The sequence below is a fragment of the Hipposideros armiger genome, unplaced genomic scaffold, assembly GCF_001890085.2.
Source record: "Hipposideros armiger isolate ML-2016 unplaced genomic scaffold, ASM189008v1 scaffold_525, whole genome shotgun sequence".
Taxonomy (NCBI): domain Eukaryota; kingdom Metazoa; phylum Chordata; class Mammalia; order Chiroptera; family Hipposideridae; genus Hipposideros; species Hipposideros armiger.
This window is the reverse complement of record NW_017731875.1, coordinates 1036754-1049859: the sequence shown is the minus strand read 5'-3', so window position 1 is coordinate 1049859 and position 13106 is coordinate 1036754. Positions and strand designations below refer to the sequence as shown.

Sequence of the window (13106 nt, the reverse complement as noted above, 5' to 3'; positions counted from 1 at the left end):
CTCAAAGGACTTTAATGCTGCATTTATCTAGAGGAGAAATTATTCAGAATTTACCAGTACAGTGTTTGCAGTGACTTCACAGGCCATAATTGCAGAAGATACTTGCTAAATAGTGCAAATACACACGCGCGTGCACACACACACACACACACACACACACACACAAGGTTGGACAATTAAGTTTGTGAACTCATCCCAGAAAAAGCGCTACATACCTCATTGCTGAATATCACTACACTTTCAAAGTACTCCCCTTGGGAAGCTATGCACTGATGCCAGCACCTGGTCCATGCTTCAAAGGAATTTTGAAACTGGTTTTCTGGTATGGCCATCAGAACTCTCATCATATTACCCTTCATGTCCTGAATGTCATCAAAATGTCTCTCTTTCAATATTTCCTTCATCTTCAGGTAAAGAAAGAAGTCATTGAGGGCCAGAATAGGTGAGTAGGGAGGGTGTTCCAATATAGTTATTTGTTTACTGGCTAAAAACTCCCTCATGGACAGTGTCGTGTGAGCTGGTGCATTGTCGTGATGCAAGAGCCATGAATTGCTGGTGAAAAGTTCAGGTCATCTAACTTTTTCATGCAGCCTTTTCAGCACTTCCAAATACTGAATTTGGTTAACTGTTTTTCCAGTTGGTAGACATAATGATATAAAAAAAGTTTAGCAACATCATTGCAAAAAGTCGTGAGCTTAATTATCAGACCATATATAGAAGCTTTTTAGTTTGATGTAGTCCCATTCATATATATATCGGGGGCACCCAAAAATATACAAGTGGACACTTTGGTCAACGTTGCTCATGCAGTAATTCGCTATAATTAGAAGTGTCTGGATGCTGATGGTAACCACTTTGAGCACCGCTTGTAATTGCAGAAGTCAAATGTGACTTGTATTCATGTATTGTTATCAATATATATTAAGTATTACAATTGTAATATACTTTTCTTTTCTTAAAGTGTGTATACATCTCTTGGCACTCTGTTTGTGTGTGTGTGTGTGTGTGTGTGTGTGTGTGTGTGTGTGTGTGTGTACAGTAATACCTTGGTTTGTGAGCATAATTCATTCCGGAAACAAACTACTTGTATTGCAAGACATCGCTCATTTACCATGTTCAAATGTATTAGAAATGTTTGCTTGTCTTGTAGAACACTCACAAACCATGTTACTTGCAATCTAAGGTTTTACTATATATATATATATACATATATATATATATATATATTTATCTGACACCCACTCAAAAATTACTAGGCTTGACAAGAGACAGGAACATGAGTTCAAAAATAATTAATACAAATAAATTCATGGTCATTGTACAAGTATACCAAATACACCTTGCTTTATTGTACTTTACAGATGCACTTTTTACACATTGAAGGCAAGACTCTCCACCAACAAAATGATTATGGTGATCTGAAACCAAACCCACAATATCTTGTATGAATTCCTGTATTGCAATCATCAGTCAAGAATTTTTAGGTAATGGTGTTTAATATGTTCAAAGAAATATAGTAACAAATGAGGAATAAATAAGTAAGTAAATAAGTAAATAAATAAAATAAAGAGAGGGGGATTTTCACCAGTGAAATAGAATATACTAAAAATTAAAATAAATGTAGAGATAGAGAAATTGAAAGAATAAGATGGACATTAAAAATCTGAACTACAAAGGCTACATCTAATAATTCAGAAAAGCAGGAAGGGAGATCCAATATGGCAGAGTAGATAAACACTGTGTCTGCTTCCTTCCATAAACACATTAAAATTACAACTAGATTATAGAACAATCAACCTGGACAACAATCTGAAGTCTGGCTGAACAGAAGTTTTACAACTAAGGATATAAAAAAGAAGCCATGTTGAAATTGGTAGGAGGCTTGGAGACAAAGAACTGGCTAACCAAACCTGCATGTAGTAGTTGAGAACCAGGAGGGATATCTTGGCTGTGGAAGTTCCCCCTAGAGGAGCGAGGGACCCTAGTTCTACACCAGCCTCCCCAGCCTGGTGCCAGAAACAGGAGCCCCCACAACATGGCCCTGTAAGGATTCCAACCATCTAGGTGGATGGAAGGCAGCAGGAAACCCAGGCATCATCTTAAAGGACCAACACACAGACTCTCTCACTCCCAGGTACTCACCTTGGGCTCCAGTGGAGGGACAGTAACTCAGCAGGTATCAGGGACATACAGGGGGCAGGCCGAGTTGTGTAGCTGAAGGACAAAAGCTGGAGGATAATTGGTTTTCCCTGTGAGGGGTTCTCCTTCCATGCACCTGGCAGGCTGGCACCACCTTTCCTGTGTTGAGCCCTCCCCCTACGCTTACAGACAAATCTGAATCTGATTAGTCTGATGAGTTCTACAGCTCTGCCCTGCTGACTCACTGGGAGTCCACCCCACCAAATTCCACCTATGCATTTTCTCCAAGAGCAGCCATCCCCACCCACATTACACTCTTTCTTGGAAAACTATTAGACCCCAGGCAGGCAGCAACTGGCTCTACGACTTTTGCTGAGTAGCTGCAGGCTCAGCACTGGCATCAAACCAGAATTTACATGAACTTTTCCACTCTAGTGACTCCCGGAGACCCTGCCTCACCCTACTTGCATACTGCATGAAGCTTTATCAATTACTGAACTTTAAGGGAGCTGGAAGGAGGCAGCAGGCCTCGAGGTATTTTGGCTTTTTGTGGCACTACTCCAGGCCCGGTATTGGTGGCAGACATCTTTGGTTCACAGTGTTGCTTCCTCTCCCACCTCCACAGTTAGCACAGGCAGCGAACAACCATGGATCGCTTTGTAGCCCTTACCAGGTAGTCCCTGGCTGGTCATAGGCAGTGGGTGATCTGAGCCTGCACTGGAGCACCTACAAAGAGGCCCCAGAACCAACATACTTGGAGGTTGGCTTCAGACTACAGCAGAGTACCACCAAATTAGCCCCACAAGCAACACACTCAAAGGGTAGTCTCAACAGACAACAGAACCCACTGGGGCAAATCCCACTCAGTGGGGTAAGCCCCCCAACATAGGAGCCTGTAAGCTGTGGACCTGGCCAAACCCCACAGCCAATCAGCCCGAGAGCCAATCCCACCCACTGATGTGCCAATAGCAACCAAGGCTTAACTATAACAGGAGGGCACACACAGCCCACAAAAGGGACACACCTGGAGCACTCAGAGCAGGTGACTAGGTTACTGCCCCACATAAGGCCACCTGGACAGCAATGGGATACATAGCAGAGCTACCTAATACATAGAAACAAACAGAGAGGCAGCCCAAATGAAGAAACAAAGAAATACATTTCAAATGAAAGAATAGGAGAAAACTTCAGAAAATGAACTAAACACAAATGGAGGCAAACAACCTACCAAATACAGAGTTCAAAACAATAGTTGTAAGGATGTGCAAGAAACTTAGTGAGAACTTCAACAGAGATAACAAGCATAAGAAGGGACATAGAAACCATAAAAAAGAACCAATCACTAGTGAAGAACACAATAACTGAAATGAAGAATGCACTAAAAGAAATCACCAGCAGACTAGACGAAGCAGAGGATGGACTCAATGATGTGAAAGACAAGGTAGCAGAAAACACCCAATCAGAACAGCAAAAAAAGAAAAAAGAATCTAAAATAATTATGATAGCTTACGAGACCTCTGGGACAACATCAAGCATAACAACATTTTCATCATAGGCGCCCCAGAAAGAGAAGAGAGAAAGCAAGAGATTGAGAACGTATTTGATGAAATAATGCATGAAAATTTTCCAAACCTGGAGAAGGAAATAGACATACAAGTCCAGGAAGTAGAGTCCCAAACCAGATTAACCCAAACAGGCCCACACAAAGACACATTATGATTAGAATGGCAAAGGTTAAAAACAAAGACAGAATCTTAAAAGCAGCATGAGGAAGGCAACTGTAACATATAAAGGAGCTTCCATAAGATTTCCAGCTGATTTCTCAACAGAAACTTTGCTGGTCACAAGGGATTGGCATAAAATATTCAATGTGATGAAAAACAGGGACCTACAACCAAGATTACTTACCCAGCAAAGTTATCATTTAAAATCAAAAGACAGATAAAGAGCTTCCCAGACAAGAAAAAGCTAAAGGAGTTCATCATCAACAAACCAGTCTTACAAGGAATGTTACAGGGACTTCTTTAAGATGGGGAAAAAATCAAAATTATGAATAATAAAATGGCAATAGTTACATGTGTATCAACAATTACTTTCAATGTAAATGGATTAAATGCTCCACTCAAAAGACATCAGAGGGCTGAGTGGATAAGAAAACAAGACCCTTACATGTACTGCCTACAAAAGACTTTTCAGATTGAAATACACACAGACGAAAGTAAAGGGATGGAAAAAGATATTTCATGAAAATGGAAATGAAGAAAATAAACAAACAAACTGAGCTGGGGTAGCAATACTCATGCCAGACAAAATAAACTTTAAAACAAAGCTATAACAAGAGGCAGAAAAAGACCCAGTAATCCCACTTCAGGGCATTTATTTGAAGAAACCAAAATACTACTTTGAGGGGGGGTGTATATCAACATGCTCATTGGTCAAGATGTGGAAGCAGCCTGAGTGTCTGTTGATAAAAGAATGGATAAAGAGGAGGTGGTACATATATACAATTGAATATTGCTCAGCCAAGGAACAGTATGGGTTCTTGCCATCTGCAGTGGCATGGATAGACCTGAAAAGAATTGTGCTGAGTGGAATATCAGACAGAGGAAGACAGATGCAATGAGATTTTGCTTATATGTGGAATCTAAAGAACAAAATAAACAAAACAGAAACAAGCTCATAGATACAGAGAACATTTTGATAATTTCCAGAAGGGAGGGGGTTGGGGATGAGTTAAAAAGGGGAAGGGATTAAGAAGTACAAATTGTTTGTAACACAGTAATCATGGGAATGTAGGGTACAGCATAAGGAATATAGTCAATAATATTGTAATAACTATGTATGGTGTCAGATGAGAACGAGATTTGTTGGGGTGATAGATTGGAAGTGGATGGTGGCAGGGTGTAAAAGGTGAAGGGAGTAAAATGTACAAACTAAGAGTTACAAAATATTCATGAGAATGTAAAGTAATCCATAGGGAATACAGTCAATAATATGGTAATAACTACTTATAGTGCCAGGCGAGCACTAGACTAGTCAGGGGGATCATGTCTTAAATTATATCTAATAAGTGTCTAACTCTACACCAAAAATTAATATAAAATAATATTGAATGTCAACTGTAATTGAACAATTAAAAAGGGGGGAAAGGTAAAGAAGAACAAGAAGTTTAAATTTCCAGGTATAAAACAAATAAGTCATGGGGATGTAATGTACAACATAGGGAATATAGTCAATAATATTGTGATAGCATAATACAGTGCTAGATGGTTGCTGGACTTATCATGGTGATCACTTCTTTGTTATGTAAATGTTGAATAACTATGGTGTACACCTGAAACAAATATAATGTTGTATGTTAGCTATATTTTAATAAAAATCTTAAAAATAAAACAAATTGGAAAAAAGCAGAAGACAGGATTAGTGAACTAGGAGAAAGGTTAGTAGAAAATAACAAAACTGTCACTTTAAGGCAAGATGCATTACTAGAGAAAGAGAAATATTTCACAGCGATAACAAGATCAATAACAAGGAAAATACGTTAACTTTAAATCTTTATGCAGTCAACAAATGGAAGTATCTAACTTCCCATAGCTTAAAAATAAAATTATACATTAAAATAATAAATTAAAAATACATAAATGAAAATTCAGCAGCTCTAATAGGAGAAATAAACTAAAAGTCATAGTGGGACACTTTTATACACTTCTATCAAAAGCTGAAAACACAAGCAAACAAATGTGAAGTTAGAAATAATATCGTAGAAAACTAACAAACTTACACACACAAATGCATAGCCATACATATAGATACAGATATAAATAACACTGCACTTACCAAGTACATGTCAAGAAAAAGTGACCACAGATTGGGTCATGAACAATGCTTAAATTTGTATTTTAAAATGCGTTTTAGTGTGATTAACAAACTATTTGAAAAGTAGTGGCACAATATTTTTACTCAAGCACAACAGAAGTGATAAGGGTTTGTATAATGAAACCAGTGATGATGATGATGATGATGACAATGATGATGATGACGATGATGGTGATTACAGCAACAAACAGAATAACCTCTATTGAGTCCTTACCAATTACAAAGCCCCATGTAAACAGGATAACATTTGTTATTACAAGATGACAATAGGCAGCTGAATCTGTGACAATAAATTGTTTTTCAATGCATATAGTTAGGAAAAGAAAATAAAGCTTTGGACAAAACTCATTTTGACTCCAGAACTCATGCATGTAATCAACTTCCTCAATGATTTTTTTTTCTACAAAATTGGAATGCGTTTCTTCTATCAAATCTTCTTCGCAAATATTTGACTACTTGTCCTCATTTATGATGGTTTTGCAAAATAAAGTTTCTCTGTGAAATACTATCATTCATATATGAGCATCATAATGCAGAACAGAATGAACTTTGATTTACATTAAAAAAAAAAAAAGTTTGGGAAACCAATGTGGTGAGGACCCCAGCTTCTGGAATCTCTGTCGAGGCTTCTTAGACCTCCATTATTGTTAGGTCAAAGAGTTATTGTTTGTTAAATCAGGAAAATAATTGAACAAAGATTTAGAGTAATAGTGTGCCTTCACATTTATATGTAAAAAACCAGCTTTTCTCACATTTCTCTTTATACAAATGAAGAAATTAAATGAACACTTAAGAACAATAAAAATAAGCCCAATATTGTATGCCCTAGTCTTAGCTTTGTTGAAGGAAACATATTTTATGTCATGACAGTCACCAATTTGATTATAGCATAAATTACTTAATAGGGATAGACTTCCAAGAAGAAGAAGATATTTGTAAATATTTATGTCAGACAAATTTCAGAATATATTTGACAAGAAGGAGCTATTCAAGGGATGGATTTTGATGGGACAAAGTAAACACTAAAGAAGATTTTAGAGTAGTTGGAGAAGGAATGCAGAGAGACTTGTATTTTCCATAAAGGAGGTTGATGTTGGTGCTGATCTAAGAACAAAAGAATCAATATAAGTGTCATTTTCCAGTATGATCTGCACAAAGATTTCTACATTTGTCTTTTCCATGCGGACCTGGCCTCAGGTGATGAGGAGAGTCCTGTGTTCTGACTCTTCCTACAGCCAACCATTTAGTCTTTCAGCACCTTACTTATCTCCTCTTCTATTTCTCTCAATTTCTTTTAACTGCCTCTGACTTAAGGTTGATAACCTGTGAAATTTTTTAACACAATCATTCATATGTTAATTAACTTATTCATCAGTATGATAATACTCCAAACTATTGACTGGATTTCCAAATCACATAGGCCCAATAGATAAGCCATTAAAATCATAGGAGGAAATGTTTCCATCAAATGTCAAACCTGGATTTTGGAACAGCACATTTTTACTACCTTATCTCGGATGTATTTGGTCTTCACCCCATAGACAAAGGGGTTGAGTAAAGGAGGAACCAGTAGGTAAAGGTTGGACAAGATGATATGTATATATGATGGGATATAAGATCCAAATCTGTGAGTAAAAAAGGAGAAAAAAGCAAGGAGATAGAACTGGAAGAAGATGCACATGTGGGGGATACATGTGTTAAATGCCTTAAGACGTGCCTCTTTCTGGGGCAGGTGGAACACAGTGATGAAAATTTGTATATAGGACAGGGTGATCAAAATGAAGTCAAGGCCACCAACAGTAAAAGCTCCAAGGAGACCATAGAGTTTATTGATGTAGACATCTTCAGTGGCAAGCTTCACAAGAGCCATGTGTTCACAGTAAGTGTGGGATATTAACTTTGTTCTGTAAAATTTTAGACGGCACTTTATGAGCAGTTGACATGGGATTACCAGGATGGCAGGCCTCAATGTCACCCCAATGCCAATATGAGTGACTAGTTGTTGAGTGAATATAGTAGCATGCCTCAGAGGAAAACAGATTGCTATATAGCGGTCCAGAGCCATGGCCAGCAGCACTCCTGATTCAATACCCTGAAATGTGTGGATGAGCCACATCTGGAAAAGGCAAGCATCAAAATAGATCTCTGGCAAGTGGAACCAAAAAATTCCAAGCATTTTGGGAACAATGCTGGTGCTAATTCCAATGTCTGTGGCTCCCAACATAGCCAGGAAGATATACATAGGCTTATGGAGACTGGGTTCCGATTTGATGATGATCAAAAGTAGAGAATTTCCTACCAAAGCAATGATGTACATAGCACAGAATGGAATCCCAATCCAACATTGTATAGTTTCCAGTCCAGGGATCCCAATAAAGGTCAGCACAGAGGGCATGATCATGGTGCCATTTATAACAGGCATGGCAGTTCAGGGCTCTTCTTAGCAAGGGAACAAAGTTTTGCAAATCGCAATTCTCTGTATTCTTCTATGTCCTATTCTCAATGAGTTACACTATTATTGAATGACAGAACTAGCAAAATCAACCTCATCAGCTTATTTATCATTGTTTAAATGAATGTGAAAATGCCAATACGGAGGCCCAATTGAAAGTTTCATCCATACACACTTTTGCAAAATCATCCACCCACACTCAGTGATATCCACAGGGTGAAATCTGAGTGTTTGGACACCATGCCTTTGATGGGGTCAACATGGTCAGGCTGCTTAGTGATGTTCTTCTGCCCCAACTCCATCTTGTCTTTCTTCTAACCTGTTCAAGGAAATCAAAAGAAGAAGAAGAAGAAGAAGAAGAAGAAGAAGAAGAAGAAGAAGAAGAAGAAGAAGAAGAAGAAGAAGAAGAAGAAAAAGAAGAAGAAGAAGAAGAAGTAACCACAAACAAACAAAAACACTGGAACAATACTTTAAACAGAGAAACACCAAAATTCACTCTACCTTGAGCTTCGCTTTTCTCTCCTCCCCATTTCTTTAATCCTTTTTACCCTCCACTCACTTTACACTAGCTGGGCTGGGTATTTCTACAGATCGTACCAATAATTTTTGAGAAATTATTTATTGAAGTCTCTTTCTATGGTTGTGACTCCACCAACATAACTACCTCCCCTCCCCTTGAACTTGCTTCTCACAAAGGAAGTTTCAAATATGGCATTGCTGTACAGTCCAGACTGCATAAACATAAACAATGGCAGCTGCTTAATTTTTTATATTACCATGGCAATTCTGATTCAGGAAACAAGACTCATACACAAATTTCTCAGTTAGATAAGACACACAGTTCCTCATACAGTTTCTTTTCCACACATTAGAGAGCAAAGACAGTTTGAAAATATTGGTTGATAAAATTAAGTGGGTTAAAGAATACCTGGTCTGGAAGAGAGACCTTATGTGTTTCACCAGGAGAGCAATGAGGAAGATGCTGAAGTGTTTAGAGGTAAGGTTAAGTGCATGAGGCTGGAAGCCTAGGTCGCTATATGGAGGCAGTGTTGATAGAGGTAATCCTTATAAAAAATCAGGGCTACTTACTGGTGAAGGGAAGCAGGAAGTTCTAATTTTTTATCTTCTATGAAACCTGAAACAAGAACAATACAAAGGAATGGGCCACTTCAAGAATTGTCCAAGATATTTCATGAAGAATAATTGACAAACACATAGGTACGTTCAGGTGGAAGTGCCTTGGGAGGCAGCAGACACAGAAAGAAAATACAGTTAAGTCCCTGGCTTACGAACAAGTTCTGTTCAGGGAGAATGTTCATAAGTTGGATTCATTCATAAATAAGTCCGACAAAGTGAGTCTTATACACCTTTGACACAAATATACAATATAAAGCATTAAAAAAACTAAACACACACACAAAAGTACTGTAAATAAACTATTTTTACTTTTACACTACATTAAAATGGTGGTACAACAATTGGCATATAGGGGATTGCGTGGAGTGAGCTGACAAGAGCAGACATGTGAGCTACTTCCGCAATTTGTTCTCATCTAGGAATGTTCTTAATGCGAGGTCGTTCGTATCTGTGAAGGTTCACAACTCGAGTGTTCGTAAGTCGGGACTTACTGTACTCCAAAACAAAATTCTCATTGTAAAACAAAGTCTGTTGCTGGGAATGCTTCACGCTATTCTGTAACTGAGAACCAGAAATAAACCATAGTTCAACTTTGCACTTGAAAAGAGTATGCATCAATGAATATTATTTTATGTGACAGCAGAGAGGTTGCCTAATTGACTAGAGTCTAACTCTAAATCAAGCTGATCTATAAATTTTGTGTTGTTGTCCTAAACATTCCAAAACACTTCTCCACAAATCATCACCTCCAAATATTATTCTGAGTCCTTCACTGGCCTCCAACAACCCTAATTTCCACTTATAAAATTTAAATTTAGAATGGTTTAAAAATTATTCTACTAAACCACCCTTCCAAAACAGAATTCTTTCGCATTACTTCCTGGCAGCTGACTATGAGGTGTGATCACAGAATACGGTGAATGTTTAAATTTTTAAAATATGTATATTACAGTAAAAGACACATTGCCATTAATCCCACTCAAAATACTCCCCCTCACTTCAAACACACTTATCCCATCGTTCTTGACACTTTCTGAAGCAGTTCTGGAAGTCCTCTTTCGTGAGTGTCTTTAGTTGCGCGGTCGTGGCTGCCTCGATGTTCTGAATCGATTCAAAACATTTTCCATTCATGGTCATTTTGACTTTTGGGAAGAGCCAGAAGTTGCATGGTGCTAGATCCAGTGAATAAGGTGGATGAAGACACATGTTAATGTTTTTATTTGACAGAAATTGCCCTACCTGAATACCAGAAGCGATGTGTGACACAGAGCATTGCCATGATGGGGGATAAAGTAAAGACATGAAAAAGAACTTCCAGAACTGCTTCAGAAACTGGCAAGAATGATGGAATAAGTGTGTTCAAAGCAAGGGGGAGTGTTCTGAAGGGGATTAATGACAATGTGTCTTTTACTGTAATAATTTTTCTTTATTTAATCATTCACCATATCTTTTGATCACACCTCATATATGCGTGTTGATGCCTTTCCATGCCTGTCATATTACTGTAGAACTCTCACTTTTGTGGGGAGCCAGCTGGGATCAGCCAGGGACATTGAGGCTGTAAGCTGGCAGGCCATAGGCCTCCATGTTAGGGTGAGCAGCTCGAGAGCAGCTTAAAAGTTACAGACCAGAGCTGCAGGAAGGGTTAAGCCTGACAGCTAGCAAGATGACAGGCTCTTAGGCCTTGGGGAGCAGCGTGGGAAGGTTGCTGACCCATCTCCACTGTGCCCCTGACTCATCTCCACTGTGCCCTGGAAGAAGCGCAGCTAATGTCACAGACAACCTTAAAAGTTACAGAGTGGATAGTCATCCTGTTAACAGTTTCTACTTGTTATACTTTGTTCTGTTCCACATCGGGAAGATTTCTCCCTGCTTAGTAATAAGGGAATTTCTCCCTGATAAGAAAAAGTTGTTTCCTATGTAACCTGTGTATATCCAATAAGCGAGGCCTCAGTCTGCCATCAGCAGTTTGAGTCCCTCCTGTTCCCAGCTTTTGTCTCTGTCTTTCTTTCTTCGTCTCCCACCCAATCCTCCCAGGTGCACTCCTGGCTGACAAGTCAGGAGCACTGGTTTGGCGTGCGGGTCACCTCACACTTTCAGAAACATCTCTTTATATTGAGCTAGCATGAGCCCTGTAACTACTGTCCCCCTTTTTCAATCACACATCTTTAGATAAAATAGCACAAAAATTCAAGTCACTCAAGGTCCTTTCTTTTTCAAGTATAAAATCTGTGGGTCTACCCAACTCCTCCAATAGCATTCTGCTAACTGCCTTTAACTTCTCAGTCTTCCAAAGCAGTCTCCCAATTATCATCACTGCTCTTGAATTGTAGTGCCTAAAAGTTCAAAGTTAGACTGTATGAAAAATATATTTACACTCTTCACTTTTGTGATTGTTTCTAGAGTCTACACTCATTGGCTGTACTTGTGCTTGTATTTCAAAATATAGGATTTCAAGGGCCGGCCGAGTGGCTCAGTTGGTTAAGAGCTCGCTCAAGAGTTTGAGCTCTGAGCAACAGCGGTTCGAGTCCAGCCCGAACTGAGCAGCCGCTGAGTTGCCAACAGGTAGCAGGATGGCTCAGCTAAAAAAACAAAAACAAAAACAAAAAAGCCCCACAAAATATAGGATTTCATCTCCACTTGACATGATACACATTTCTAACTATCCACTTACTCATTGTCCAGGAACAGTGGTGGGAAGTGACGGGCACAGAAGAAGGTTGCTCTTTGCTGGTCGAAATGTGGAAGATTTGTGTTTTAAAACATATTTTTCCCTGCTGACTGAAGTTTATAAGCCTCTTGCAAATCCTTAGAGAGACTTTTTACTCCCGAGGGCATAGAAGGAGCTTCAGGGCTGGAGGAGCAGACATCATTTCTTAGGACAAGCAGCTCACTCAATTCCCAGGGGACCTGACGTATCTGGTCTGGCCAGTGGATGGCAGTGTTGAAGTATCTTAGTGCAATTGTATGTCTCATTGCACCAGATTGCTCTCACATCTGTGACAGAGAAACGGACCACAAAGTGGGGGAGTGCATAACATGGGAATCTATTCCTTGGCTGAAGAAATTGGTCAGCTTTATCTCGTAATTTTTAAGGAAAGGAAATTGGAAACAAAACAAATAATTGTTTCTTGTTATTTATGTTTGGCCATCCCATGGAGATTCAAACGATTTCCAGATGTACTTCAGGGATCCCAGGCAGAAGTGTGTTGGATGTGGTAGGGAGGTCAGGGTTTATTATAAGCTCTGTATGTAGCAAGTCTTGCTAAGAATTGGGGGCTGGGGGTGAAATCAGCAATGCACAGATGATATATTTCCTATCTACAATGAGAAGGGATGAAGACAGTTCTTCCTAGAGAAAAAGGTCATAGGCTTCTTCAATAATCTCTTGATCACAGACATTTTGGCTTTTACTTTCTATTGTATAAAATTAATTAATTCAGTAAGGAGAAGAAAATATAACCACAATCTTACTACCCAAATTCAAATATTATTATTAGTT

General features: G+C 38.8%; 1 protein-coding gene across 1 annotated transcript; it reads right to left on the bottom strand.

Annotated features, from left to right (window-relative positions):
- Window positions 1-7486: 7486 nt before the first annotated feature.
- On the bottom strand, window positions 7487-8437 carry LOC109396503 (olfactory receptor 52A5-like). The gene has a single exon (XM_019668362.1). It carries the CDS (start codon window positions 8435-8437, stop codon window positions 7487-7489), a length of 951 nt encoding a protein of 316 aa, XP_019523907.1.
- Between the last annotated feature and the right edge of the window lie 4669 nt (window positions 8438-13106).